Below are 27,694 nucleotides of genomic sequence, written 5' to 3' on the forward strand. Positions count from 1 at the left end.
AGACAGCAGTGGAAGTAATAAGCATGCAAGGAGATGCTAGGTTTATGTATATCAATACTAACAATAATGGTTAGCTCTGCAATTTCTAATATACCCGTTTACGGCAATTTTTTCTATAATTTTATCTTTGATAAAAAATAAAAATATCAATGAACGTTTGAGAATAGGCAGACAAAAATATTTTCAAGAAGTGAAAATGCAGCTTCAATAGGACATCACTAACAACTCCCTCCTCCTCCAAATTCCATCCCCAGTCCCTACAGGAGGAGAGCAGAAAGTGACAAATAAACGGTAGGTTGACTGTGTTGAAGGAAATTACCTCCCAGAACCATTGGCATTCGGCCAACTCTGAGACATTCATCTATTTTCTCCTTAGCATGACTCAAGGGTAAGCATGGAGGTGGGAGGAAGAAACAGTGAGAAATAGCAAGTCGACCAAAGACAGAGAGAGCAAGAGCGAGACGAGAAAGAGACAGACAGCGTCAGAGCGAGAGACGGTGAGAACCTGAGAGAGCGAAAGACCGACAGAGAGCGTGAGACAGAGGAGAGGACATCTGCACGTTTTCAACCTGTGATAACGGTAGGTGATGCGAATCCAAACCAGGGGCTCATCCAACATGCAGGGATAAAGGAAATTCCTCAGAATGGCATGCACCGAAGTGAGATAATATTAGCCAATTATTTTCACAAGGGGAGGGCTGCCCATGACATTTTATGATTTTTGGGGGGGTTCTACGTATATAAAAACGTGAGCAGGGACAAGAAAAAAAAGCTGCCACTGAAGGAGTCTGAGGATTGAGTTGTTTGGTGATGAACAGCACACTGTTCATCCAATGCGCAAGGTATTGTGTGATTGAAAAGTAAGGATTTAGCAGCTCTGAATGCGATGCAAATGAACTGGAGAACAGGAGAACACACAGGCTTCTGCTTTAGCTGAAGGTAAGAAAGAGAAACTCAGTAAAATCACTTACTGTTTGTTCATAATTCTAAAATAATTGCAAATCTACAGAAAATTGTTAATGTGTTCAAAAAAAAGTGTGCAATTTGTAAGAACTTCTGAGCTTTGTTCATCCTAACGTTGGACTATACCATTCCAGTTCACGTCTAAAAAAACAGTTTCTTTTTGCTAAGACCCTAAAGTCTTTTCTGTTATCAAGTGCATTTATAAAAAGCCTTTGAAGGCCCTCACAGACATAGGTGCACCGACTGTTGTAGACAAATGATAAAACAGTGACAATTAAATAGGGATAAGCAGTTTGTTTCTAGAGAGCGGCTTCACCTAGAGGACTAGAGGCTAAGGAGGGTCAAATAATTTTTCTACACTTCAAAAAGACTCTTGGAGTATGTACAAATTAACATTAAAAGTTCTAAGATAAATTGTTGAGAAAAGCATGTATATTTAGAGAATACAATGAATCTATTTAGAGTAATATTATTGCCAATGAAATAATGACTTTGATCTAGAAATATGAAAGGAAAAAAAGCCACTAGGATATGCAATAAATAAGCAAAGTTAAGTTCTTATAAACACTAAAAACTAATAGGGAAATTAAGGAAATAAGCCAATTAAAATCGCATTTGAAAACAAAAATAAAAGCTGAATTAAATTGTATGTTCAAAATTAAACCATGCATAATTTAATATTAGTTCGATGTTTTTTAAATGACATGCAATGGTTTTAAACATTATGGGTTAAAAGTTTTGTAAGTTAGTCGTTTGAAAACTACAGAAATATACCTAGAACGAACATATTAGCAGTAGATTTTTTTTTTTTAACCAACACACGCACACAAACATGCCAGAGTTAAGAATGCAAGCACTGATTACAGCTGATATCTGCTTCCTTGGTTAATTGCTTAGCCATGGACTGGAACCCAATACTAGCGAATATACAGGAAAAATACATAACATTTGTTACCATAAATGTCAATCATCATTAAGTCTTCAAACTGAAACTAATGTCCTCTTTAGAGCAAGGGGTTTAACATTGTCGCTTTTGTTTCCTTTTAAAACTTTTAGTAGAAACTGGTATGTTCTAGGGAGTACACAAAACAAAAGACACCGGCGCCTGGACTACGAGTCAGAGAACCAACTCTTCACCTAACATCCCCTTTACTGTGGTGGTACAACCTGTGCTTGGATTACTGCCTGGAACAAGCTCGAGGCGACCTGTTCAGTTTTGGAGCAGCGGGGCTTTGTCGATTGTGACGTGGCCCTTTTGGTTTGTACGCGGAGTCTGAGGATGAGCTACCGCCCTGTGTGCTGGCTCTGAGCTGCCCTCCACTGCCCTCCCCCGTGCCTGTGGGACCCTGTGATCATGCTGGCCAAGCCCCCTGAGCCAGCCAGAGCAGAACCACGACCCGTGCCCAGGTCAGCCATTCCTTCCACAGCAGGATGTCCCAGCCAGATGCGGTCCCGCTGGGGACCAACGGCTCGGGGGCCGGGGAGATGGCCGGGGCTCAGCTGCACTGGGCTGCTCTGCTCATTATCATGGTTATCATCCCCACCATCGGGGGCAACATCCTGGTCATCTTGGCCGTGTCGCTGGAGAGGAAGCTGCAGAACGCCACCAACTACTTCCTGATGTCCCTGGCAGTGGCCGACCTGCTGGTGGGACTCCTGGTGATGCCCATCGCCCTCATCACTGTGCTATACAGTAAGTTACCCCAACATGACTGCCTGTTCGTCATGCCATGAGAAAAGATCTGGTACATTCACTTGATACTCAAGACACTGCTTATACTCAAATCTACTGGTCCTACAAGTGATTGTCTCAACATCATCTTAATTTAGAATGATTCCCTTCCAGCCTCAATACAGAGATAATATTGCTGATTCAAGTGAAAAGGTTGGCCTAGTACTTATGCTTAGCTTGGTTCCCATAAATTAGGTCTAAATAGCCCAGTCCCGATGGAGCTGCCATTATAAAGCTGCCGTCAGTCGAGAGCCCCGGGAAACACCTGAGCGCACCGGTTCAGCAAATGTGCATTGCAACGCAGAAAGCCATTACAGTAGGTTGCCTAAAAATGGAAATTGGATCGAGCAGACTCATCTGTTGACAACAAGAATTGTGTTAATTTGTTAACAGAACAAAAAAATAGGCATGCATATTTACGATAATTCAAGAGCGCTAGAGTTTAATAGGACACTAACAGATATGCTGCTGAAACTCCGCCAGCTATAAACAAATTATAGCAGATGACAAAAACACAAGATAGTGGACAATAAACAAACTACTTCCTTGGGCTATGTAATCACGACCGTAGCACAGCCCTATCAGCTACCAATGATCATGATGACCCAATTTCTGCACGACTTTCACAGACAATTTTCCAAATCACAAACCAACCTTTCTGAAAGCAAAAGTCATGCTTTCAAAAAACAAGCACTTTCTTTGCATAAGAACCATATGTGCCGTGCAAACTGCGGGAATGAGGCAAACTGCAAAGGGGGGGAAGCTGCTTCCTTCCATCACATCTTAATGCAGTCATCGGGACACATGGAAAGGAGGGGATAAACAAAGTCAAAGCCATGTCCTCATGCTTAACATGTCAGACAATCCCTGTGTCTTTTTCGAGGGTCTTAGTTCTAAATCTGGAGAACATGAGCAGATGGATTGTCTCCAGTGACCATAGTTTATAGTTGACAGAAAGGGCCAAGACTAAACAGCTAGTGGCTTTTGAAGAGAAGTAGCCTTTGTTCAGAGGATGGAGGGGGGCTGTGTGTGTGTGTGTGAGTATACGTACGCACGTGTAAGAGCACGTCAATGTGTGAATGTACAGAATGGATGCAAAGTACGACTGTGCAGAGGCAGCTGTCATTTCTCTCCTGGCTGGAGCCCGAGCACACAGTGTGGGGGGGGGGTCAGGGGGACATAAACACACATAAACAGAGTTTAGTGCTTCACGCCGAGCCTTTAGAGCCTCTCGGCACGGTGGGCCAGTTAAGGCGTGTGTACATCCAGGCCCGGCGGCGCTAAGAACAGTGTGTGAAGGCAAACGGCGAGAGAGGGGATCAGTGCTCACATCAAAATAATACAAGACATTTACCAGAGGACAGAGATGACATGTTGTAGCTACATGTTATATAACGACAGTATCGCGACCGCTAATATACCACTGCCATTAAACCTAAGACTCTCTAAACTCCAAATAAACCACAACTACATAGCGTAGAGATGGTTGTTGAAAACTTTCTTCTGTGTCTGGCTGGATAAATATCTCCTCTCCATCCAAAGCCCTGGCTGCGGGGGAAATGCCAGACTAAATCACAATTAGCCTAGCTATTGCATCAAACATCCAATATTAATGAGATGGTGAACCCAATCATAGTTAAACCTTCCTCCAAAATTAAACATTTTACTGAGAAAGAGGGCATGGCTGGTGTACAATTGATGTCTAAAAGAGCTGTAAAGAAGTCCTGAGGTCCTTTTCCACATCTGCCTAGCAGATGAATTTAAGGCTTACAGTCAACACCTTGAAAAATGTAATGGTTGCACTGCTTAAAAAAGGTGCACTTTAAACTGACTACACTACAGAGTAAACCTAAATATATAGCTGAATAAGTCTCGGGAAACCATAGAGACCCATTAAGAAAAGCTATTTGAACGAGTCGGGTAGGGAGGCGCCTACCCTGTTTGCGAGGTAGCACGACGAGATGTGTTTATATTGAGGACAGAGATAAATGCTTACTTAAATATGTTTGGGCCTTGGGACAACTGGGTCACAAGACCTGACATTCCAGAAACTATGTACATTTTTCTAAAAGTAGAGTGATGATTAAGATTTCACGAAATAGCCCACAAGTGTCACTATGGTCGATGCTCCTCTGAACCAAGGGGATGACAGACCATTCTTACCCTTCTTCACTAATGAGCTCAATACTGTCTGTTTCAGGGAGAGGTCACGCTTTTAGAAGGCATGCCTCGGTCCCAGACTCACCCAGTCTACCCACACACAACAGGTAGGCATAGATATATATTTCCCACTCAACCAGAGATGTCTTTTAATTTAGGCTTAACCATAATTCGTTTGGAGAATCCTGGGTCAAAACATGCTAGGTTTAAAGATTTTGACCCACCTCCAGAATATCAAATTAGTGCTCCAGTGGAGAGCTTAAAACAAAAACAAAACAATTTATGAAATAATGCTGCCTTAACCTCTTCCTCCTACCCTCTACTTTTTTGAACATTCTGTTAAAAATCGCGCAACATTTCAGCGCCCTGCTACTCATGCCAGGAATATAGTATATGCATTTGCTTAGTCTGTGTGGATAGAAAACACTCAGACGTTTATAAAACTGGTTAAATCACTGCTGTGGCTTTACCAGAACGGCATTTACATCGAAAAGCACAGGAAAAACTGATCACTGAAAATGGGAAAATATATCCATGCGCTACTTGAACCCATTGATAAAGGTGAACCACAATTAATTGACTGAGGTTGCAGTACCTACAGCTTCCACACGGTGTCTAGAGTCTTGTCATTTGCCTACGAGTTTTTTCTTGGTCAAACACATGCAAGGCAGCGCATTTCTTCAGGTCTAGGACCGGATATTTTGGTTGAGTTTCTAGCCGGACATTTTTCCAGACGGACAGCTAATGATTTTTACATCGCCTCCTGATGAATTTTATCGCTTATTAACGTTTACTAATACCTAAAGTTGCATTACAAAAGTATTTCGAAGTGTTTTGTGAAAGTTTATCGTCGACTTTTTGAATTTTAAAAAATGACGTTACGTTTTGAAACGCTGTTTTTTTCGTTTATCACACAGTCTACATATAACGATATCTAGGCTTTATATGGACCGATTTAATCGAAATAAAGACCCAATAGTGTTTATGGGACATCTAGGAGTGCCAACAAAGAAGATGGTGAAAGGTAATGAATGTTTTCTATTTTATTGTGCGGTTTGTGTAGCGCCGAATATGCTAATTATTTTGTTTACATCCCCTGCGGGTCTTTTGTGTTGTAGTGTATTGTTACATGCTATCAGATAATAGCTTCTCATGCTTTCGCCGAAAAGCATTTTAAAAATCTGACTTGTTGCCTGGATTCACAACGAGTGTAGCTTTAATTCGATACCCTGCATGTGTATTTTAATGAACTTTTGAGTTTTAACTAATACTATTAGCATTTAGCGTAGCGTGGCTTAAATAGCCAAATCCACTAATACGGGTGTCCAGAAAGACCAATTAAAACAATTGTGATGGCCAGGTGAGTGTTTAAGATTTAGGATGAGTTTACAGATGCACTCAGAGTGGGGAGGGAAAAAAAGGATTCCCATATAAAGTATGGAGCCCCTTAAGAACTGTGTGCATGTCTTGTGTAATCAGAGAGCCTGACAGACATCAATGGCGCAGGACAGAGCGTTTATATCCTGGTATTTGCTGGAACGGGGACATTTTCTAAAGTAAGCAATAATAATTATCGTTAAGACAATAATACTCAAAAGGCAGCCCTTTAATAAGACAGCATTTTCAGCTTTGTTTTAGTACTAACTGGCTTTCTCCCACTTTGGAATGATAACCTCACCCTACACTAGAGGTTTGTAGCTCGGTTTTCAAAGTATTCGCTCTCACAGAGTAGCCGGTCCACTGCAATGGATTTATAAGTTTAACCTAGAAATGTGGCCTTGGATGGACACCTCTGTAGCATTGGCAACACATATAATGGACAAAAATATAAATGCAACATGTAGAGTGTTGGTCTCATGTTTCATGATCTGAAACAAAATATCCATGACAAATGTTCCATATGCACAAAAAAGGTCATTTCCCTCAATTTTTTTGCACATCCCTGTTAGTGAGCATTTCTCCTTTGCCAAAAGAATCTATCCACCTGTGGCATATTAAGAAGCATGATCATTACACAAGTGCACCTTGTGCTGGGCACAATAGAATACCACTAAAATGTGCAGTTGTCACAACACAATGCCACAGATGTCTCAAGGTGAGGGAAATTAGCATGCTGGCTGCAGGAATGTCCACCAAAGCTGTTGCAAGAGAATTTTATGTTTTTGAACCTTTATTTAACTAGGCAAGTCAATTAAGAACAAAACACTGATTTACAATGAAGGCCTACCTTTTGCCTGACTTCAGTGGGCACATGCTCCCCTTCGATATGCTCTTCATGGATGAATCCCGGTTTCAACTGTACCGGGCAGATGGCAGACAGCTTGTATGGCGTCGTGTGGGCGAGCAGTTTGCTGATGTCAACATTGTGAACAGAGTGCCCCCATGGTGGTGGGGTTATGGCATGGGCAGGCATAAGCTACAAACAACAAACACAATTGCATTTTATTGATGGCAATTTCAATGCACAGAGATACCGTGATGAGATCCTAAGGCCCATTGTTGTGTCATTCATCATCCGCCATCATCTCATGTTTCAGCATAATAATGCACAAAATTGCACATTCCTTTGTAACTTGTCCCAATTGAAACCAGCTGCTTTCTATGAGAACGTCGCAATGATCTGTATACAATTCCTGGAAGCTGAAAATATCCCAATTCTTCCATGGACTGCATATTCACCAGCCATATGGGCTCCTGAGTGGCACAGCGGTCTAAGGCACTTCATCTCAGTGAAAGAGGTGCAACTACAGTCCCTGGTTCGAATCCAGGCTGCATCACATCCGGCCGTGATTGGGAGTCCCATAGGGCAGCGCACAATTGGCCCAGCGTCGTCTGGGCTTGACCGGGATAGGCAGTCATTGTAAATAAGATTGTTTTTAACTGACTTGCCTAGTTAAATAAAGGTTAATGCTCTGGATTGACTTTTACAACGGCACGTTCCAGTTGCCGCCAATATCCAGCAACTTCGCACAGCCAAGAGTGGGACCACAGTCCACAGGCCACAATCAACAGCCTGATCAAATCTATGAGAAGGAGATGTCGCGCTGCATGAGGCTAATGGTGGTCACACCAGATACTGACTGGTTTTCTGATCCACGCCCCTACCTTTTTTTTAGGTATCTGTGACCAACAGATGCATATCTATATTCCTAGTCATGTGAAATCCATACATTAGGGCCTAATGTATTTATTTCCTTATATGAACTGTACAGTCTTGCATGCTGCATTTATATTATTAGTGAGTGTACATCTTCAGAAACTTTGCCTGCAGCCAGATTTAAACTCTGGTCTATGCACATAATATCACCACATGTATAGAATATGTTGAGTGTATGAGCTTATTCCCAGAGAGAATTGTTTTTCCTCTTTGTCCATGTTAAGTAGACACATAGGAATTACAAAACAGCCCACAAAAATACTCTTAGAAAGTCCCTATAAAAGTTTATTTAAATATAAAAATATAATAATTAAATAAGGAGAAATGGCAAAATTGTGCATCAAGCTGAACAAAGCACCTGAAATTGTGTGCCATGGAACCCATAAAGTGGGTAAGGAGTGTCCATTACAGTCCTAGGGTGCATGTAAAACATGAAGGGAGGACACTCAAATAGTGTTTAAGAACCATTTCTTCAAAAGCGCATTTCTTTTATAATTGTATACGAAGATACAATATTAGAAGTAATACTTCGATACAAAAATAAATGTGATGTATTCACTAATGCTCGCGTTATGAATTACAAGCAATCAGCTAAAGGGTTAACACTAAAGAAATCATTCAACAACTTTTTCAACAACAGGATCTTTTACAATGCTGATGTGCAATGGGATATAATCCAGCCCAATTACTCGCTAATTTCACATCCGAGACCCAGTATAAACAGTTCTGGAGAGAAGGGTGCTTGAACACATCTACATCAAAAGCATAGAGCTTTCAGCTCCATACACAGTCAAAAGAGAAGCATCTCTGCAGTGAATTCATGCTTTACTAAAATAAACAAACAGAATTCACTACATCAGAGCTGGTTTTAATCCACTATTGAAGCGTTTCTCCCCAATGCTGGTGGGGTCAACAACACTAGCTCTATTTAGAATATAATAGGTGTGCTGAGGACATATCAGTACAATTTCTGAACAAAAATATAAAACGCAACATGTAACAATTTAAATTTTTTTACTGAGTTACAGATCATATAAGGAAATCAGTCAGTTTAAATAAATTCATTAGACCCTTATCTATGGATTTCAACTGACTGGGCAGGGGTGTAGCCATGCCCTCCAAGACTCACCCACTTGGTAGCCAGGCCCACCCACTTGGTAGCCAGGCCCACCCAGTCAGAATTCGTTTTTCCCCACAAAAAAGGGCTTTATAAACAGAAATCCTCCAACACCCCACTTGAGAAATGTGCTTTTTGTGCGCATGGCAAATTTATAGGATCTTATTTCAGTCCCATGTTTCATGAGCAAACACTTTACATGTTGTGTTTATATTTTTGTTCAGTGTAGTCCCATTTTCAATGGGAATAATCCAAATAGTTAAAACAAAATCATCATGACTTAGTCACTGAAATCTAAATTCAATAAGGCTTATCTGATGTAAGGTGAAAACAAAAGATTCAGCACCACAGTAATCAAGTTTGAGAACTGTGTTCATTTCATCTCAAATGGTTCTGTACTGGCCTATGAGAGCAGTTCACAATCCAATTATTTCCATATTTTTTCTGTTTGTCAGATTCCGGGTGGCCTCTTCCAGAGTTCCTCTGCCCAATCTGGCTCTTCCTGGACGTCCTGTTCTCCACAGCATCCATCATGCACCTGTGTGCCATCTCACTGGACCGCTACATAGCCATCAAGAAACCCATTCAGCACAGCCAGTATAAGTCCAGGTCCAAAGCCATGGCCAAGATAGCAGTGGTGTGGCTCATATCCATTGGTAAGCAGTGCTGTTTTTTGTCCTGTGTTGACTGTTGAGTTCAGGAGCAGTCTGCAATGTTTCTAGTGAGTGATAGCAGTCAAGGTAACCTGTGGGAAAACCCAGTAAATGATCCTGAAAGACTTGACCAAAAGAAGCATAAAATGAAAAAGGAGGTTACAAGATTGAAGTATTCGTCCAGGAAGGAAATTCATTTCACATCAACACAAAGCTGTACTCCCTTCACAGAACAGCACAAACTGGCTCTAACCAGAATAGAAAGAGTGGGAGGCCCCGGTGCACAACTGAGCAAGAGGACAAGTACATTAGAGTGTCTAGTTTGAGAAACAGACGCCTCACAAGTCCTCAACTGGCAGCTTCTTTAACCTGTCTAGGAACTTTCCGCTCGCCAACAGCGCGCCAAATACAAATCAACAGAAATGTCATAAATCTAATTTCTCAAACATACAAGTGTTAGACATCATTTTAAAGATAAAATTCTCGTTAATCCAGCCACAGTGTCTGATTTCAAAAATGCTTTACAGCGAAAGCTCACCACCAACTCACAGAAAAACCCAGCCATTTTTCCAGCCAAAGAGGAGTCACAAAAAGCATAGAGAAAATTAATCACCAACCTTTGATGATCATCAGATGACACTCATAGGACTTCATGTTACACAATACATGCATGTTTTGTTCGATAAAATGCATATTTATGTCCAAAAATCTCATTTTACATTGGTGTTTTATGTTCAGTAGTTCAAAAACATGTTGTGATTTTGCAGAGAGCCACATGAATTCACAGAAATACTCATTATAAATGTTGATGAAAATTCAAGTGTTATGCATGGAACTTTAGATGCACTTCTCCTTAATCAGATTACAAAAAAACTTTACGGGAAAAGCATAATCTGAGTACGGCGCTCAGAGGCCAAACCAGCCAAAATAAATATCCGCCAGTCAACATTAGTCTGAAATAGCATTATAAATATTCACTTACCTTTGATGATCTTCATCAGAATGAACTCCCAGGAATCGCAGTTCCACAATAAATGTTTGTTTTGTTCGAAAATGTCCATCATTTATGTCCAAATAGCTTCTTTTGTTAGGGCATTTGGTAAACAAATCCAAACGAGTGTTCAGGTCCAGTCGGACGAAAAGTTCAAAAAGTTACTCAAAAAGTAAACTTGTCAAACTAAGTATAGAATCAATCTTTAGGATGTTTTTATCATAAATGTTAAATAATGTTCCAACCGGAGAATTCTATTGTCTGTAGAAATGCAAAGGAACGAGAGATACCTCTCACGTGAACGCGCGTGACAGAACGAGGCTGCTGCCAGACCCCTTAGTCAAACAGCTCTCATGCGCCCCCACTTCACAGTAGAAGCCTGAAACAACGTTCTAAAGGCGGTTGACATCTAGTGGAAGCCGTAGGAAGTGCAACATTACCAATATCCCACAATGTGGTCAATAGGGGTGAGTTCAAAAACTACAAACCTCAGATTTCCCACTTCCTGTTTGGATTTTTTTCTCAGGTTTTTGCCTGCCATATGAATTCTGTTATACTCACAGACATCATTCAAACTGTTTAAGAAACTCCAGAGTGTTTTCTATCCAATACTACTATGCGTATATTAGCATCTGGGACTGAGTAGGAGGCAGTATACTCTGGGCACGCTATTCATCCAAAAGTGAAAATGCTGCCCCCTATCCCAAAGAAGTTAAATAGCCCCCACAAAACACCAGTCTCAACGTGAACAGTGAAGAGGTGACTCCGTTATGAGTAGGTGTTCTAAAACTTTTGACTGGTAGTGTATATATTTTAATAGACTGAATTTGAGGCATTGCAAGAGAAGACAATGCGAGATAAAGATGACCATGTTATCACCTATACGCACGGTTCCGACTGTCGGTCTGACTGCCCCTCTCCTTTTGCTATTAATCTCAGATCAAATCTTAGGTCTGTTGTGTGTAGAATAGCTTAGCCTTCTCATTGATAGCCCCTACCTTAATGAACTTGAAGGACCCCTGATCATTGCATCCATTTTCTTAGCCTATTATTAGACTATAAATGAGGTGCAGATGGAGCTGAAACACTGGAATCCTCTTCTCACAGTGCATATTTCATATGAGGGAATTCCAGACTCAAACTGGTTTCGCATTTTTGGCCCAATGTAAGCCTAGACCCAAATGTCATTTGCCATAGTCCAAAGAGATAGTTTGACAGTTGAGACAAACATCGTTTTATTTTCCTGATTGATGATATTACTTTAGAGTCTACTGCCCGAGTCTGTATTACTGATGACTGGCCAGTGAACCCTCAGTATATAAGCATACTGGTTTGCTTTTAAATTATCTGTTATCCGTTAAATATTAGCTTTCCAGTAGGAAATGAAATTAAACACCCCTATGCTCGTTAACATCGTCAGCCTAGACGGTTCCTCTGGCTGAGGCATTTGTGAGACTGCGGTGTGAGGACTTGGCAGAGTTTAGCCTGGCAATAGTGGTAGTTATGGAGCGTTCGGACATCTTCACAACAGCACACCCCTAGTTTTCACTCAGGGCTAGGTTCTACACATTTACTTTCTTTCGCTGAGCAAAACCAGATTGCTTAGAGTTACAGGGGCAGCACTTAGACGCCACAACTGTGGAAGAGTGTCTTTGTCCAGGGTGTGTGTTCATTGTCACTGTATTATAGCTGGCGATATATGGTTAGTTTATTGGATTGTTAAGCAAAGAATGAGAACTTCCAGGACTCACAGAAAGCAGTTTTTCTTCCTAACATTTTGCGCTACCCCTGCTGTCCTCAGTTGTGAAAGCATGAGGCTTTATACAGTTTTATATGCCTGCAACATCAAAAGGAAAAGCAGATATGAAGAGTTCATGTCCAACAATAAAATGCAAAAAACAAAAAGACAGCATAAAGTGACTACCGTGGAAAACTAAGCTGTGAGAAGATACTGCATCTACTCCCAAAACACATTGAATCTCAAACCACCAAGAGTAGGATGCAAAGTTTGCATTGATGATTTGATTAACCAAACTTCTCTCTCTCGCTCTTACACAGGTATCGCAATCCCCATTCCCATCAAGGGGCTGAGAAACTACCATCTTCCAAACAATGTCACCTTTAACAGCAACCACACCTGCCTACTGAAACCAGACAGCTTCCGAGAGTTCATCATGTATGGCTCCATGACAGCTTTTTTCATCCCTTTAACCATCATGATGGTCATCTACCTGCTCACCATTCAGGTGTTGCGCAAGAAAGCTTTTCTGCTCAGGTCAAAGGTCACCCAGCGCTTCACTCGCCCAACAGTCTCCACAGTCTTCCAGAGGGAGCAGTCCATGGCCTCTCCCACAACTGAGAAACTGCCAGGAAATCCCACCGTTCCTACCAACCCCATGACAAATGAAGATATCCCCATCCGTCGCATGTCCACCATGGGCAAGAAGTCCATGCAAAACCTGACCAATGAGCAGCGTGCCTCGAAGGTGCTGGGCATAGTCTTCCTGCTGTTTGTGGTCATGTGGTGCCCATTCTTTATCACTAACATCACCTCTGTGCTTTGTGCGAGCTGCAACGTCAATGTGATCGGCCGTCTGATGGAGATCTTTGTGTGGGTGGGCTACGTGTCATCTGGTATCAACCCGCTGGTCTACACCCTCTTCAACAAGACTTTCCGCCAGGCCTTCACACGCTACATCACCTTTAACTACAGCAGCATCAGTAATGGGCCAGCCAGCCATACAAGGGAACAGCATGGCTGCAGGAATCTAACAAGGATCTCCTTCCGTTCATCTGTGGCGGAGAACTCTAAGCTGTTCATGAAGCGGGGAATGAAAAACGGCATCGGGCCAGTGTGCTATCAGAGTCAACTGAGCCGAAGGCAAGCACCAATACAGTCCTCTGGCAGCGTTCTACTGGACACTCTGCTCCTTACAGAGAATGAGGATTGCAAATCCGAAGAGCATGTCAGTTACGTGTAGGCCTTTCGGAAAATGCAGTCAGCAAAAGGGAAACAATTAGAACCAGAAAGTCAGATGTAAGAGGCATCCAAGGCTTGAGTTCTGAGCTCCCCAGGGGATTACCTTCCATGAGCATCACATGGATTATTTTCTAGTCAAGAAAACAGTGTGCTCTCAGAGGGGAAACAAAAAGATGTAGATTTCTGTCAAACAAATAAGAGGCCCTCTGTACACAGATAGCTGAACATTATGCGTAAAATGAGACAACAGGTGTGTTGAGGTGGTTGCCCTCAATAAAAGATAAGCTGACAAGGGTCAGGTCGGACTGTTCTTAAGAAAGCCGCCAGAGAGATAAATACATAAGGAATGAAGACATATGACTGTCTGGAAACTCTCAGTGGATACAATGTATATTCCAATGCTAATCCTGTCACCTTGGGCTATTTAGTTCTCTGCTATGGACAATTTCCATTGAGGAGATGGCATTTTTACCTATTGAGAGGACAAACACTTCACCTTCACACAAAATAGTTTATAAATACCACCCATTTTAATTGCAATTTTTTGGTAAGTGCTTTTATGAATATTAACAGATTTATTGTATAGTCACAGGTCCTATTTTCCCAAACTGTTATAGCATCCAAATGGATTATTATATATAAAATGCAACAAAGACAAAACCTTTGCAAATGAGAAGCTTGTAAAATACAAATGTATAGCCTACAGATGGACATGTATTTAGCATAAAATTCCTGGTTCATAAATTGATAAAACAGTGCTTTGCTAAAAGAAAAACCAAAAGTATGTCTTTTTTTTTTACAGTTCTTAAAGGGGCAATCAGCAGTTGAAACATAAAAAATGTTATCCCACCCCTGTTCCAGTAAAAAGCTGAGGGATGGGTCTGGAGAAATGTAACCACTCAAATTCATAGGCAGAGCTATGGATGCAAGGACTGACCATCTATGATATTCAAACTACTGTTTTAGCCACGTTTTGAAGCTATAAACAGGGTCTGACATTGACTATGCCCGACGGATCTCGTCAGTCACTGGCCCAGTAACTTGAAGACTACACGCGATAAAGTCAAGCCATTTGTATTTGAGCAATATGATTGACCGTTCATTGAAGCTCCACTTGTTCCCGCAGGTCACAACTACAGCACATTAAATGTAAAAAATGTTTTATTAACCGATGGCCTGTACACAGCACACACGAGCTGTCCTGAGCAAAATAAATGGTCATTAATCCATTCGCTGAGCTCCTTTACTTTAGGGAAAGGGATTTACAACCTTCAATAGTGAACATACAGTACTAGCAATATGCTGGCTACTGTTGATAGTCTGCTAAAATAAAGCTACAAAAAGACACCTAGCATGTGTCTTGGCTAGCCTACAGTAGCGAGTTGATATATTTTGGAATGTTTGTCTTAAAAGGGGCAGTGTCCTATTTTGGGATGTAAAAAATAATCTCAAAATGACATACTTTAGAATAAAATGAATGCATTTAATACAATTCTAAAGAATATAGTAAGGACTTGCATTGCAACATTATATTACACAGCTTTTTAATAACTAGATGTAGCCTATTAATAGCTGAATATAGAGAGAAGCATGGCAATCTACAGGCCCCAATGCATTTAAAAACAATTTTTATTGCCAGTAAGAACTTCTGGAGTACAGACCCCCAGAAATCGTCCGATCGCCCTCAAGTGGTAAAATAAAAATAAAATGTATAATTTGTATGGAGGCATACTTAGACAAAAAAAATGACACGAAATGATAATTAAGAAATTGTTTAAAATCTTGGAGGTGAATGTTGGAATTAAACACTTAACTATGCAAATGAGCAAAAGGTGTGTGCATTAAGGAAACAGACGCCAGGCTCAAATAGAAACCTGTCTCTAATAAGCGCCCGTTTTGTTCAGTGATTTAAACAAATAAAACGCCACGGCTGTTAAATTGACATTTTACAGTGGAATAGTTTTAGAATACTCCAGGCCACAAGATGGCAGTAGCTTGTTTAGCATGTGCCTGCTGTAGCTAATGTACGCTAACTAGCAAGCTGTGCTAATTTTGTTTCTAGCTAGCTAGAATTTTTAGAAAGCCCTTGATACTACATTGACATTTTTGTCATTAATCAGAGTATGTTCCCACAGAGGCCCATTCCCACAGAGGCACAGGGCGCATTGTGAGGTGGTATTTGAAGGACAAACAGAGTTGAATAATTTGGTACACTGTTTATATTGAACACATCCAAGTGAAATATATACTTTGTCATGACGATATAAAACGGATGGATGTGTTCTAGACAAGTATGCCCATACCATCCATTGGCCTTTTGGCAATCTGGAGTGCAGGTAATTGTTTTCAAAGGGCTATGAAATGTGATAGTGTGTTATCCCCCATCTCCAGTGATGAGAACCATGTAGCTATGACACGTTCCTACACAATTTCCTAATTTCACAGACGGACCACTTAGAAGGTAAATCATGGGGAGTTCTCTTTATTTACCCATTGATAAAACACAGGCTTTCAGCAAATTGACAGAAGTTTCGTGATTTTTATTTCTAGGGGTAGATTACGCTTTAAAATAGCTAGATGAGACTAGAGCGATTGCGGTGACAGTATTACCGCCACACCGGCAGTCATGAGTCTTGACCGCAGCAAAATGTCAGCCAATTTCGGTAAACTCAGTACCGTTAGCTTAATTTTTTGTTCAGTATGAACTCAGACCCCTCAAAAGAGCTCCTGAAGCGAACTGAAAATACAATTAAGAGGTGGTCTGAGTTCAGGTCAGACAACCTATCGAAATGCTCTCCAAATTCACTTGTCATTATTCCCGCACCACACACTAGACTACTGCAACACCGTTTCCCCTGCCATAAACCCTCACATTGGTGCCACAAGAGAAGATGTGCAGGTTCGCGGAAAAAACGTGCCGTTTTTAGATACAGATTAGGGATTGTCAAGAATGCACAGAAATTCCAAAATATGTGTAAAGACTTTAGTTCAGATTATTTGTTTGCAGTATGTGAACTATAGACTAAAATAGCTTCATCAGTTGTTAATTTAATTGGGGTTTGAATAGTGTGAAAGGACAACATATTTGGTAAGAATCACAACACAAGATATGCCTACAAAATAAATTATAGCTCTTATAAGGGGCAATAGCCTACATTAGGGCGCACAGGGCGCTGGAATTATAATGCTGTAATTATAAATTACAGCATTATTTAATCTGCAGTTATTCTTCTGCTATTTATTATGTTATTAGTATTTTCAGATTGCATTTAGTTAAAAGATGCAACAATAATTGTAATCTATTAGCTTCCAAAACGTAAGTAGGTATATATCTATACTGAACAAAAATATTAAACGCAACATGTAAAGTGTTGGTTTCATATTTTATGAGCTGAAATACGCACAAAAAGCTTCTCTCTCAAATGCTGTGCACAATTCTGTTTACATCCCTGGTAGTGAGCATTTCTCCTTTGCCAAGATAATCCATCCACCTGACAGGTGTGGCATATCAAGAAGCTGATTGAACAGCATGATCATTACACAGGTGCAGCTACTGCCGGGGATATTAAAAAGCCACTCGAAAATGTACAGTTCTGTCACACAACACAATGCCACAGATGTCTCAAATTGAGGGAGTGTGTAATTGGCATGCTGACTGCAGGAGTGTCCACCAGAGCTGTTGCCAGATAATTTAGTGTTATTTTCTCTACCATAAGCCGCCTCAAACATCGTTTTAGAGAATTTGGCAGGTATGTCCAACCTGCCTCACAACCGCAGACTGTGTAACTACGCCAGCCCAGGACCTCCACATCCGGGATCGTTGGAGAGACCAGCCATCCGGAGAGCTGATGAAACGGAGTAGTATTTCTGTCTGTAATAAAGCCCTTTTGAGGGAAAAAAATAAAATAATCATTCTTATTGGCTAGGCCTGGCTCCCCAGTTGGTGGGCCTAAATCCCAAGTAGGTGGGCCTGTGCCCCGCCAGGCCCACACATGGCTTTGCCCCCTGCCCAGTCATGTGAAATCCCTAAATTAGGGCATAATTGATTTAAAGTGACTAATTTCCTTATGAACTGTAACTCAGTAAAATCTTTTAAATTGTTGCGTTTATATTTTTGTTCAGTATAGCTGTCTGATAACACATTGATGGAATGGCTTGTCCTGCTAATGTTAAAAACCCAAAGTGCATTGCATGAATGTTGGGAAAATATCTTGGTTATTTTCTAAACATAGAAGGCCTGCATCCCGGAGTCGCCTCTTCACTGTTGGCATGGAGACTGGTGTTTTACGGGTACTATTTAATGAAGCTGCCAGTTGAGGACTTGTGAGGTGTCTGTTTCTCAAACTAGACACTAATGTACTTGTCCTCTTGCTCAGTTGTGCACCGGGGCCTCCCACTCTTTCGATTCTCGTTTGAGCCAGTTTGTGCTGTTCTGTGAAGGGAGTTACACACAGCGTTGTACGAGATCTTCAGTTTTTTGGCAATTTCTGGCATGGAATAGCCTTAATTCCTCAGAACATGAATAGACTGACGAGTTTCAGAAGAAAGGTCTTTGTTTCTGGACATTTTGAGCCTGTAATCGAACCCACAAATGCTGATCAAAAAAATAAATAATTATATAGCCCTTTTTACATCAGCTGATATCTCAAAGTGCTGTACAGAAACCCAGCCTAAAACCCCAAACAGCAAGCAATGCAGGTGTAGAAGTGGCTAGGGAAAACAGTGGCTAGGAAAAACTCCCTAGAAAGGCCAATACCTAGTAAGAAACCTAGAAAGGAACCAGGCTATGAGGGGTGGCCAGTCCTCTTCTGGCTGTGCCGGGTGGAGATTATAACAGAACATGGCCAAGATGTTCAAATGTTCATAAATGACCAGCATGGTCAAATAATAATAATCACGGTAGTTGTCAAGGGTGCACCTCAGGAGTAAATGTCAGTTGGCTTTTCATAGCCGATCATTGAGAGTATCTCTACCGCTCCTGCTGTCTCTAGAGAGTTGAAAACAGCAGGTCTGGGACATGTAGCACATCTGATCCTCCAGATACTCAACTAGTCTAAAGAAGGCCAGTTTACTGCTTCTTTAATAGGCACAACAGTTTTTAGCTGTGGTAACATAATTGGGTTTTCTAATGATCAATTAGCCTTTTAAAATTATAAACTTGGATTAGCTAACACAACGTGCCATTGGAACACAGGGGTGATGGTTGCTGATAAAATATTTTAAATGTCCTTGGTAAACAAATTCTAGTAATCTCTTTTGAGTGTGGACTGTATTATTATCCATACTGGATGGGCTGGTTGAATAGAATGTTTGGAGTGTAGCATGAGTCTGGGAGAGAAAGTATAGGCCGAAGCAACGCTACTTGCCTCTGATTTTGCAGGGCGGCTTACATTATACCATCGGTAGCTGCAGGAACAGGGTTGGAGAGCCCATGGAATACAAAGCTTGGGCGGAATATATTACCTGTCATTCAGAGACTACATGCTCCTCAAAACAGTGGTTGGACAAAAGTATGTGGAAACATCTTCAAATTTGTGGATTCGGCCATTTCAGCCACACCCGTTGCTAACAGCTATATAAAATCGAGCACACAGCCATGCAATCTCCATAGCCAAACATTCCCGGTAGAAAGGCCCGCACGGGAGACCTCAGTGACTTTCAACATGGCACTGTCATAGCGTGCCACCTTTCCAACAAGTAAGTTCGTCAAATTTCTGCCTTGCTAGAGCTGCCCCGGTCAACTGTAAGGGCTGTTATTGTGAAGTGAAAACATCTAGGAGCAACAACGGCTCACCCGTGACGTGGTTGGCCATGCAAGCTCACAGAATGGGACCACCAAGTGCTGAAGCACGTAAAAAATAATCTGTCCTCAGTTGCAACACTCAAGAACGAGCTCCAAACTACCTCTGGAAGCAACGTCAGAACAAGAAGTATTCGTCAGGAGCTTCACAAAATTGATTTCTATGGCCGAGGAGACACACAAACCTAAGATCACCATGACCAATGCCAAGCAGCTAGAGTGGTGTAAAGTCCATTGGACTCTGGAGCAGTGGAAACGCATTCTCTGGAGTGATGAATCACGCTTCACCATCTGGCAGTCCGACAGACTAATCTGGGATTTGGGCGATGCCAGGAAAATGCCACCTGTCCCAATGCATAGTGCCAACTGTAAAGATTGGTGGAAGAGCAATAATGGTCTGAGGCTATTTTTCATGGTTCGGGCTAGGCCCCTTAGTTCCAGTGAAGGGAAAGCTTAACGCTACAGCATACAATGACATTCTAGACAACTCTATGCTTCCAATTTTGTGGCAAAAGTTTAGGGGATGCTCTTTCCTGTTTCAGAATGACAATGCCCCTGTGCAAAAGCGAGGTCTATACAGAAACTGTTTGGCGAGATTGGTGTGGAAGAAATAGACTGGTCTGCTGAGAGAACTGACCTCGAACACCTCTGGGAATTAATTGGAACGCCGACTGCGAGCCAGGATTAAATCGCCCAAAATCAGTGCACGACCGCCCTAATGCTCGTGGCTGAATGGAAGCAAGTCCCCGCAGCAATGTTCCATCGTAGTGGAAAGCCTTTCCAGAAGAGTGGAAGCTGTTATAGCAGCAAAGGGAGTACGACGAGCAGGTGTCCACATACTTTGGCCATGTACTGTAAGGGTTCTTATAAACCCAGACATTTCTATCTGCAATCCTGTGTTAAAGCAGAGTTTTGATAGTTGCCACTAAAAAGGAGGATCCTACCGGCTACTATATTTATTTCTCAGCTGCTCATATTAAGCACATGCTCAGCTATAAAACTGGAGTAGTCTACCCGGCATGATTGAAAAACGAACTGCGAGAAAGCGGTCTTCATTCGCTATTCGAGTGCATACGGATTACGTGTCTTTATTCCACTGCAAATTTGATAATGGGATGGGCCATTCTAAATCAAAACCAATTTGACATACTAGTAAAGACGAGATTCAATTGAGAATAGTCTGATGTGTGAAAGTATGATCACTTGATGAGAGAACAGCGTGTGTAGCCTGAGGCAAGAACAGAGGGCAATCTTTTTTGCGACAAATCATCAAAAGCTTATAGTCGCATCATGCAGCCCATATTTGTTTGAGTTCTAAGACACTACGATTTGTATCATTCCCAAATATAGCGTAAAGGACTTGTTTGAAATTATGACAGACATATCATATGCACAATGACCAAACGCACCTCCAGGCTGTGTAAGGGCTATTTTACCAAGAAGGAGAGTGATGGTGTGCTGCATCAGATGACTTGGCTCCACAATACCCGACCTAAACCAAATTGAAATGGTTTGGGATGAGTTGGACCGCAGAGTGAAGGAAAAGCAGCCAACAAGTGCTCAGCATATGTGGGAACCCCTTCAAGACTGTTGGAAAACTATTCCAGGTGAAGCCGGTTGAGAGAATGCAAAGCGGTCATCAAGGCAAAGTGTGGCTATTTGAAGCATCTCAAATATATTTTGATTTGTTTAATACTTTTTAGTTACTACATTATTCCATGTGTCATTTAATAGTTTTAATGTCGTCACTATTATTCTACAATGTAGAAAATAGTACAAATAAAGAAAAACCCTTGAATAGGTGTTCTAAAACTTTTGACTGGGAGTTAATGTTCAATTCATAGTTAGTTTATTCAGTGACCACCGTATTTAGAAGGATAGCTACTGTGTGAAATGTAGCTAACGTTAGATAGTGGCTACTGACAGGCCAGTAAGCTACTAGCCAACTAATCAGCAGTTTGTGGGAAGGTACTAGCCAACAGTTTGTGGGAAGGTACAAATAGCAATTAGTGAACTCTTTATGAAAGGTCGGACAATGAAACTAAAATAGATTGGTTGCTATCTGGTGAGGCTTTCATTTATTTCCCAATTCATTAATTCAGCTGAAGCTGGGTTTCTCAAGTCGTTCGGTGCTGACTGGTCATACCCGTAAGCAAACTAAACAAATGGCTCTTCAGGGCATCTGTGTGACGTCACATCCAAGAAGGCTCAACCAAAGTAACTCATGAATATTAATGACTTTGCCTCCGGCTACCCTATGAAAGGACATTTCGCTAAATGGACAGGGGAGTCAAAATAATCACACCATAAACCCCCACGCTAACTCTGGAGTTCATAATCCCAAAAAACGACTACAGGGAGGCCAAATCCTGAAGTTAAGTGCCTAGTGTCATGATCACTTTAGGAGTGGCCATGAAAGAGGGCATTTTGACAAATTCTCCATTACAAAATCCATACCAGTGAATGAAGTGACGTCACTAAGCAAAAACAACGAAGGAATTTACATAATAAACCAGAAAGGGTATTATTTTTGGGTGAGTTTAACTAATTCTGGAGTCCATAGCATAAAATCTATAATAATATTATTAAGTACACAGGGTGTACCACCCTGCATTGAAATGTAATGCAATTAGCCCACATTTGGTTCATACAGAACCTTCACAGATATATGCATTGAAAGTTCTGAGATCAGCCAATGGGGAAGAATATACCCATGGCCTTTTGGAGCAGTCACTCTGACCTTTGACTTCAGGCCCACTCAGAGACAGCAGCTCTGAGCACCACATCCTGGCTTCCCAAGACAGAGAAGGGAGTGTGTGTGTGGGGGGGGGTGGGGGGGGGGGGGATTGTTGCTGCTCAGGAGGCTCTCTAACACAGGAAGGATTTACACACGGTTTATCTAACAGCCAATTGATCATGGGAATATCGCATAACCTTTTTTGGGCTTAAAATAGACCGCCATGTTCCTCCACTTGGCCCAGCACACTGTTTAATGCTGCAGTGCTGCCTGATGGGTAAATTCACGTCAGAGAATGAGTGATGAGTCTCCGTAAACAGAAAAGAAGAATGTGTGACTCAAGAGGACGACATGAAAAACAATGTCCTCAGACACTGAACTACCTGTAAGGAGAGCCAGGAAGTAATTATAACCTCTCAGCTAAAAGTGCATCTAAATTCTGTCTTTGATTTGACAGGGGAGATGTTGGTCATTACGTCATGTTGATATTCCGCATGAAAACCAACCACATGGGGATCACTTAAGAGTGCCAACCCTGTAGGAAAGTGAGGGATAGTTTCAGCTCCTTGAGGTAGGCTAAGCTACAAGGATGCAATGAAATACTTTCTTAAGAGTAAAATCATTTAAAAATGTGTCATATCTTTGATCATGAATGACACTTAATAATTGGATAAGACTACCGAAGACCATTGCACGGACCAACACAAGGGTGGTTCAAAGGGTTTTCATGCTTAATAGATTTAACTTGAACATCAAACAAGTTCTCACATTTCGGAAACTTAATCACACTTTCAAAACATTTAACACCCATCACTTACATAAACAATTCAGTTTAAGAAAACAGATCAGCCCAGAGCTCCAACTGGGCTTAAATTTAACTATACTGCATGCCCTTGGTTACTTAAAACCCAAAACAGTGTTCAGACAACATTAACTCTCTAGCCAAGCAAGGTGACAAGTCCACAGGCTGTGGTGAAGACATGTGAAAACCTAATACTTGACGGGAGAACATGGATTAACCTCTGGGCAGAAGGTGGGTAACAGCCCCAGTGGCATTCACAAGTGGAAAAGCCCCATCTATTAATCTGAGGTCTAGGCGGAAGATATCTATCTCATTGTTTGCTTTGGATGTTTTAACGGTCGGGATGAGGGGGAGGAGGCTACATAAACGGCCAACAATACCCATTCGAGGACATACTCCAAACGCATTTGGAAAGTATTCCCGGGATATGGGAAGAATGCCATGTATGTGTATACAAGTAGGGGCTGATTAATCAGAGTTCCTTGGCTGAGATTCACAGTGGACTAAGAGGCTGAAAGTAGGGGGACCTCAGCTGGGCAAAAAGGGGATTACATATAGGTATACAGGTTTGCATAGGGCCAAGGCCTTACCTGAACATGATAAATCCAATGGATTCCACCGCTGCCCTTCTGACATCATCGTTCACGTCGCTCACCTGAAAAGGTAGAGAACGATGAATTAACAGCCGGAAGAATGCATTGGGGCAAGAAGATAATGTAACATCCACTACTAATAATTTTGCTGCACAAAAGCAAAAATGAAAAACTCCCAATCAGCCAAAATATCAAAGATTTGGGAGAAGCCTGCACTTTGTTCATAAACAGCTCATATCAAAGCTTAATCACACCTTTCGCTTATGCAGGCTGCCATCTGTAGGAACAACCATCTGACCCAGTAACAATAACATGAATCTATTTGGGCTTTCTGTACTACCAAAGGATTTTATTATCGTGAAAAATATGCACTAGATCTGCTCGTCAAACATCTCATTCCAAAATCATGGCCATTAATATGGAGTTGGTCTCCCCTTTGCTGTGATAACAGCCTCCACTCTTCTGGGAAGGCTTTCCACTAGATGTTGGAACATTGCTGCGGGGACTTGCTTCCATTCAGCCACAAGAGCATTTGTGAAGTTGGGCACCGATGTTGGGCGATTAGGCCTGTCTCACAATCGGCATTCCAATTCATCCCAAAGGTGTTAGATGGGGATTAGGTCAGGACTCTGTGCAAGGCCAGTCAAGTTCTTTCACACCAAACAATTTCTGTATGGACCTCGCTTTGTGCACAGGGGCATTGTAAATGCTGAAACAGGAAAGGGCCTTCCCCAAACTGTTGCCATAAAGTTGGAAGCACAGAATTGTGTAGGATGTCATTGTATGCGGTGGCATTAAGATTTCCCTTCACTGGAACTAAGGGGCCTGGCCTGAACGCCTGAACCATGAAAAACAGCCCCAGATCATTATTCCTCCTACACCAAACTTTACAGTTGGCACTATGCATTTGGGCAGGTAGCGTTTTGCCTGGCATCCGCCAAACCCAGATTAATTTGTCGGCCTGCCAGATGGTGAGGCGTGACTCATCACTCCAGAGAACGCATTTCCACTGCTCTAGAGTCCAATGGCGGCACTTGACATTGCGCATGGTGATCTTAGGTTTGTGTGCAGCTGCTCAGCCATGGAAATCCATTTCATTAAGCTCCCGACGAACAGTTCTTGTGCTGACGTTGCTTCCAGAGGCAGTTTGGAATCCAATAATTTGAAGGGGTGTCCACATACTTTTGTATATATTATACCAACACATAATAGACTGTCATAACCATCCTCGCAATTACAATACTTAATAGCTTGGCTATCCATGGCCTGCTCTGTTACCTGGTTGTCGGTGTCTTGCGTGAGAAAGGGGAAGGAGGATACTTACAGCCACATGCAGCAGACGTCTGATGGCCTTGTTGTTTCCGGAGCCGCAGTAGGCCATGCCCACTGTGTACATTCCGGAGCGTCGCAGGATCGGGTCCTAGAGCAGACACAGTGACAGAACACACAGAGCCTTAGTTAAGGGACGAGTCTGCAGCAGTGAGTCTAGCCATGGCAACAATGTGTGGTCAACAACATCTACATCTTATTTGACATCTAACACTTTTTTTTTAAAGGTCCAATGCAGACATTTTCATCTCAATATCAAATCATTTCTGGGTAACAATTAAGAACCTTACGGTGATTGTTTTCAATGAAAATAGCCAAAAAGAAAAAAAACTTCTGAGCAAAGAGTAATTTCTCAAGCAAGCATTTTGATAGAACTGTCAGGGAGTTGTCTAAATGGGGGAGGGGAAAACTGAAATGTAGCTGTTATTGACAGAGGTATGGAACTCTTATTGGTCTATTAACTAGTTTACCGTCTGATGTCGTCACCGGGCAGGCCGACACCCACCAAAACAGGCTGAAATTTCAATTGAACAGCTTTTACACTAAAAGGGCATCAGCATTTTCACAATATTATTCCAACCAAAAAATGAAGAGACCACTGCAAAATGATCAGTTTCTCTGGTTTTACTATTTATGTGTTTGGGTAAAATGAACATTTTGGTTTGATTCTATAAATTACTGACAACATTTCTCCCAAATCCAAATAAAAATAGTAATTTCGAACATTTATTTACAGAAAATGGTCAAAATAACAAAAAAGCTGCAGTGTTGTCAGATCTCGAATAATGCGAAGAAAATAAGTTCATATTCATTTTTAAAACACAATACTAATGTTTTAACTTAGGACGGGTTCAGAAATCAATATTTGGTGGAATAACCTGGATTTTCTTGGCATGCTCTCTACCAGTCTCTCACATTGATGTTGGGTGACTGTGTCACTCCTGGCGCAAAAATTCAAGCAGCTCGGCTTTGTTCGATGGCTTGTGATCATCGATCTTCCTCTTGATCACATTTCAGAGGTTTTCAATGGAGTTCAGGCCCTGACAGGGTTGGCCATGACAGGGTATTGATCTGGTGGTTCTCCATCCACACCTTGGCTGTGTGGCATTGTCCTGCTGGAAAAACCAATCCTCAGAGTTGGGGAACATTGTCAGAGCAGAAGGAAGCAAGTTCTCTTTCAGGACAACCTTGTACATGGCTTGATTCATGCGTCCTTCACAAAGAAAAATCTGCCCGATTTCCAGCCTTGTTGAAGCACCCCCTGAACATTACAGATCCAAAATTTCACAGTGGGTGTGAGACAATGTGACTTGTAGGCCTCTCCAGGTCTCCGTCTAACCATTAGACAACCAGGTGTTGGGCAAAGCTGAAAATTGGACTCATCCGAGAAGATGGACCGTAGAGGACTGGAGTAAGGTCAATCCTTATGGTCTTTTGCAAACCTCAGCCTGGCTCTTCTTTTCTTCTCATTGGTCTTTTATCTAGCTTTGCACGACTTCAGCCCCGCCCCTAAGAGCCTGTTTCGAACCGTCCTCGCCATGCACTTCACCCCAGCTGCCTTTTGCCATTCTTTTTGTAGGTCACTTGATATCATCCTACGGTTGTTGAGTGACATTCAAATGAGTTGTCGGTCATCCCCGTCGGTGGAGTTATTTTCGCCCTCTGCCGGTCTGTAGCTTTGTTGTCCCCAATGTCTGCTGCTTGACCTTTTCCTTATGAACCGCCGTCTTTGAAATTGTAAGGATGGAAGCAACCTGACACTCACTGTATCCCTCTGCCAGTAAAGCCAGATTTGAACCCTTATTTCACTCACTCAAAACATTCCTTTTCAACTCTTTTGGCATGGTCAATTGTTATTTTTAATTCCAATTACTTTTGAGGTACTACTAGCACTGCTTTTGCCATCCAGCTGGTCCTATTGCAAGAGGAGAGTGATGACCACAGCAGTGTTTTTTATACTTTCCCTAGTTAAATAAGATTTGGTTCAGATGATCACCTAATTAGTACCTCATTCAGTAGAATGAGGTGTGCCTGTGTTGGAATTCAACAGACACTGGAATGGAAGCCATACATGTAGAAATGCTGATTTAAGAAAAATATGCAGCAGTCTCTTAATTTTTTCCAGAGCTGTACAGTTCAAGAGAGGTATTAATGGTCACAGTAAATTGAAACAGATGAATACAGGCAGGAAAAAAGCAAAAGCAACCACATTTGGCGACAATAGGCAAAAGGGTTAACTGTCATGGGTGCATAGCCAAGGAATAAATGTGAATAAATATGGTGGTAGCAGATAAGGCAAATTTCCCCCCTTACAATGCAAAGTGCTGAGAAGCCATATACCCATCATCACCAAGCATAATGGAAGAAGAGTGTGTGCGTGTGACTGTTACCTTGTCTCTGCAGAGGCTCTCGATGAGCGTGTCTGCCTCCTCCATGCGTCCGTACATAACCATGGCGATTCCAACGGCCAGGCCGCGCAGGATCTTCTCGTGCTGCGTCTCCTGGGCGTAGCCCACCATGTCCTCAATGGCCTGTGCCGACTTCGAGCCCAGCATGACCAGCCCCAGGGCCAACCCCACAGCTTCACCTGGGAACAGAGGGCAGACGCAGACATGAGCACCGCATGATGGTAGAGGTCTGTGCGGGACGGATTTCTTCATCCCACCCACTCCTACAACTT

General features: G+C 41.9%; 2 protein-coding genes across 3 annotated transcripts in view; one reads left to right on the forward strand and one right to left on the reverse strand.

The window, feature by feature from the left end:
- Positions 1–27,694, reverse strand: part of LOC115108058 (26S proteasome non-ATPase regulatory subunit 1-like) — a 105,156-nt gene that overhangs the window by 55,716 nt on the left and 21,746 nt on the right. For both annotated transcript variants that reach the window (XM_029631975.2, XM_065008932.1), the window contains exons 14-16: positions 27,405–27,601; positions 25,010–25,105; positions 23,683–23,747 (exon numbers count right to left, since the gene is read on the reverse strand). In XM_029631975.2, coding sequence (XP_029487835.1) covers positions 23,683–23,747; positions 25,010–25,105; positions 27,405–27,601 — 358 coding nt within the window. The remainder of the gene's footprint in view (positions 1–23,682; positions 23,748–25,009; positions 25,106–27,404; positions 27,602–27,694) is intronic.
- Positions 308–14,980, forward strand: LOC115108060 (5-hydroxytryptamine receptor 2B-like). The gene is made up of 4 exons (XM_029631984.2): positions 308–580; positions 2,020–2,656; positions 9,585–9,785; positions 12,832–14,980. The coding sequence occupies exons 2-4, from the start codon at positions 2,395–2,397 to the stop codon at positions 13,752–13,754; spliced, it is 1,386 nt and encodes a 461-aa protein (XP_029487844.1). The 5' UTR covers positions 308–580; positions 2,020–2,394; the 3' UTR covers positions 13,755–14,980.

Source organism: Oncorhynchus nerka, linkage group LG24 (genome assembly GCF_034236695.1).
Source record: "Oncorhynchus nerka isolate Pitt River linkage group LG24, Oner_Uvic_2.0, whole genome shotgun sequence".
Taxonomy (NCBI): Eukaryota; Metazoa; Chordata; class Actinopteri; order Salmoniformes; family Salmonidae; genus Oncorhynchus; species Oncorhynchus nerka.

Excerpts from the sequence above, each read along its gene's own strand:
- LOC115108060 (XM_029631984.2), top strand. The coding sequence starts at position 2,395 with ATGTCCCAGCCAGATGCGGTCCCGCTGGGGACCAACGGCTCGGGGGCC. Across the intron at positions 2,657-9,584 it reads CCTCATCACTGTGCTATACA|ATTCCGGGTGGCCTCTTCCA; the intron begins GTAAGTTACCCC and ends TCTGTTTGTCAG. Across the intron at positions 9,786-12,831 it reads GGTGTGGCTCATATCCATTG|GTATCGCAATCCCCATTCCC; the intron begins GTAAGCAGTGCT and ends GCTCTTACACAG.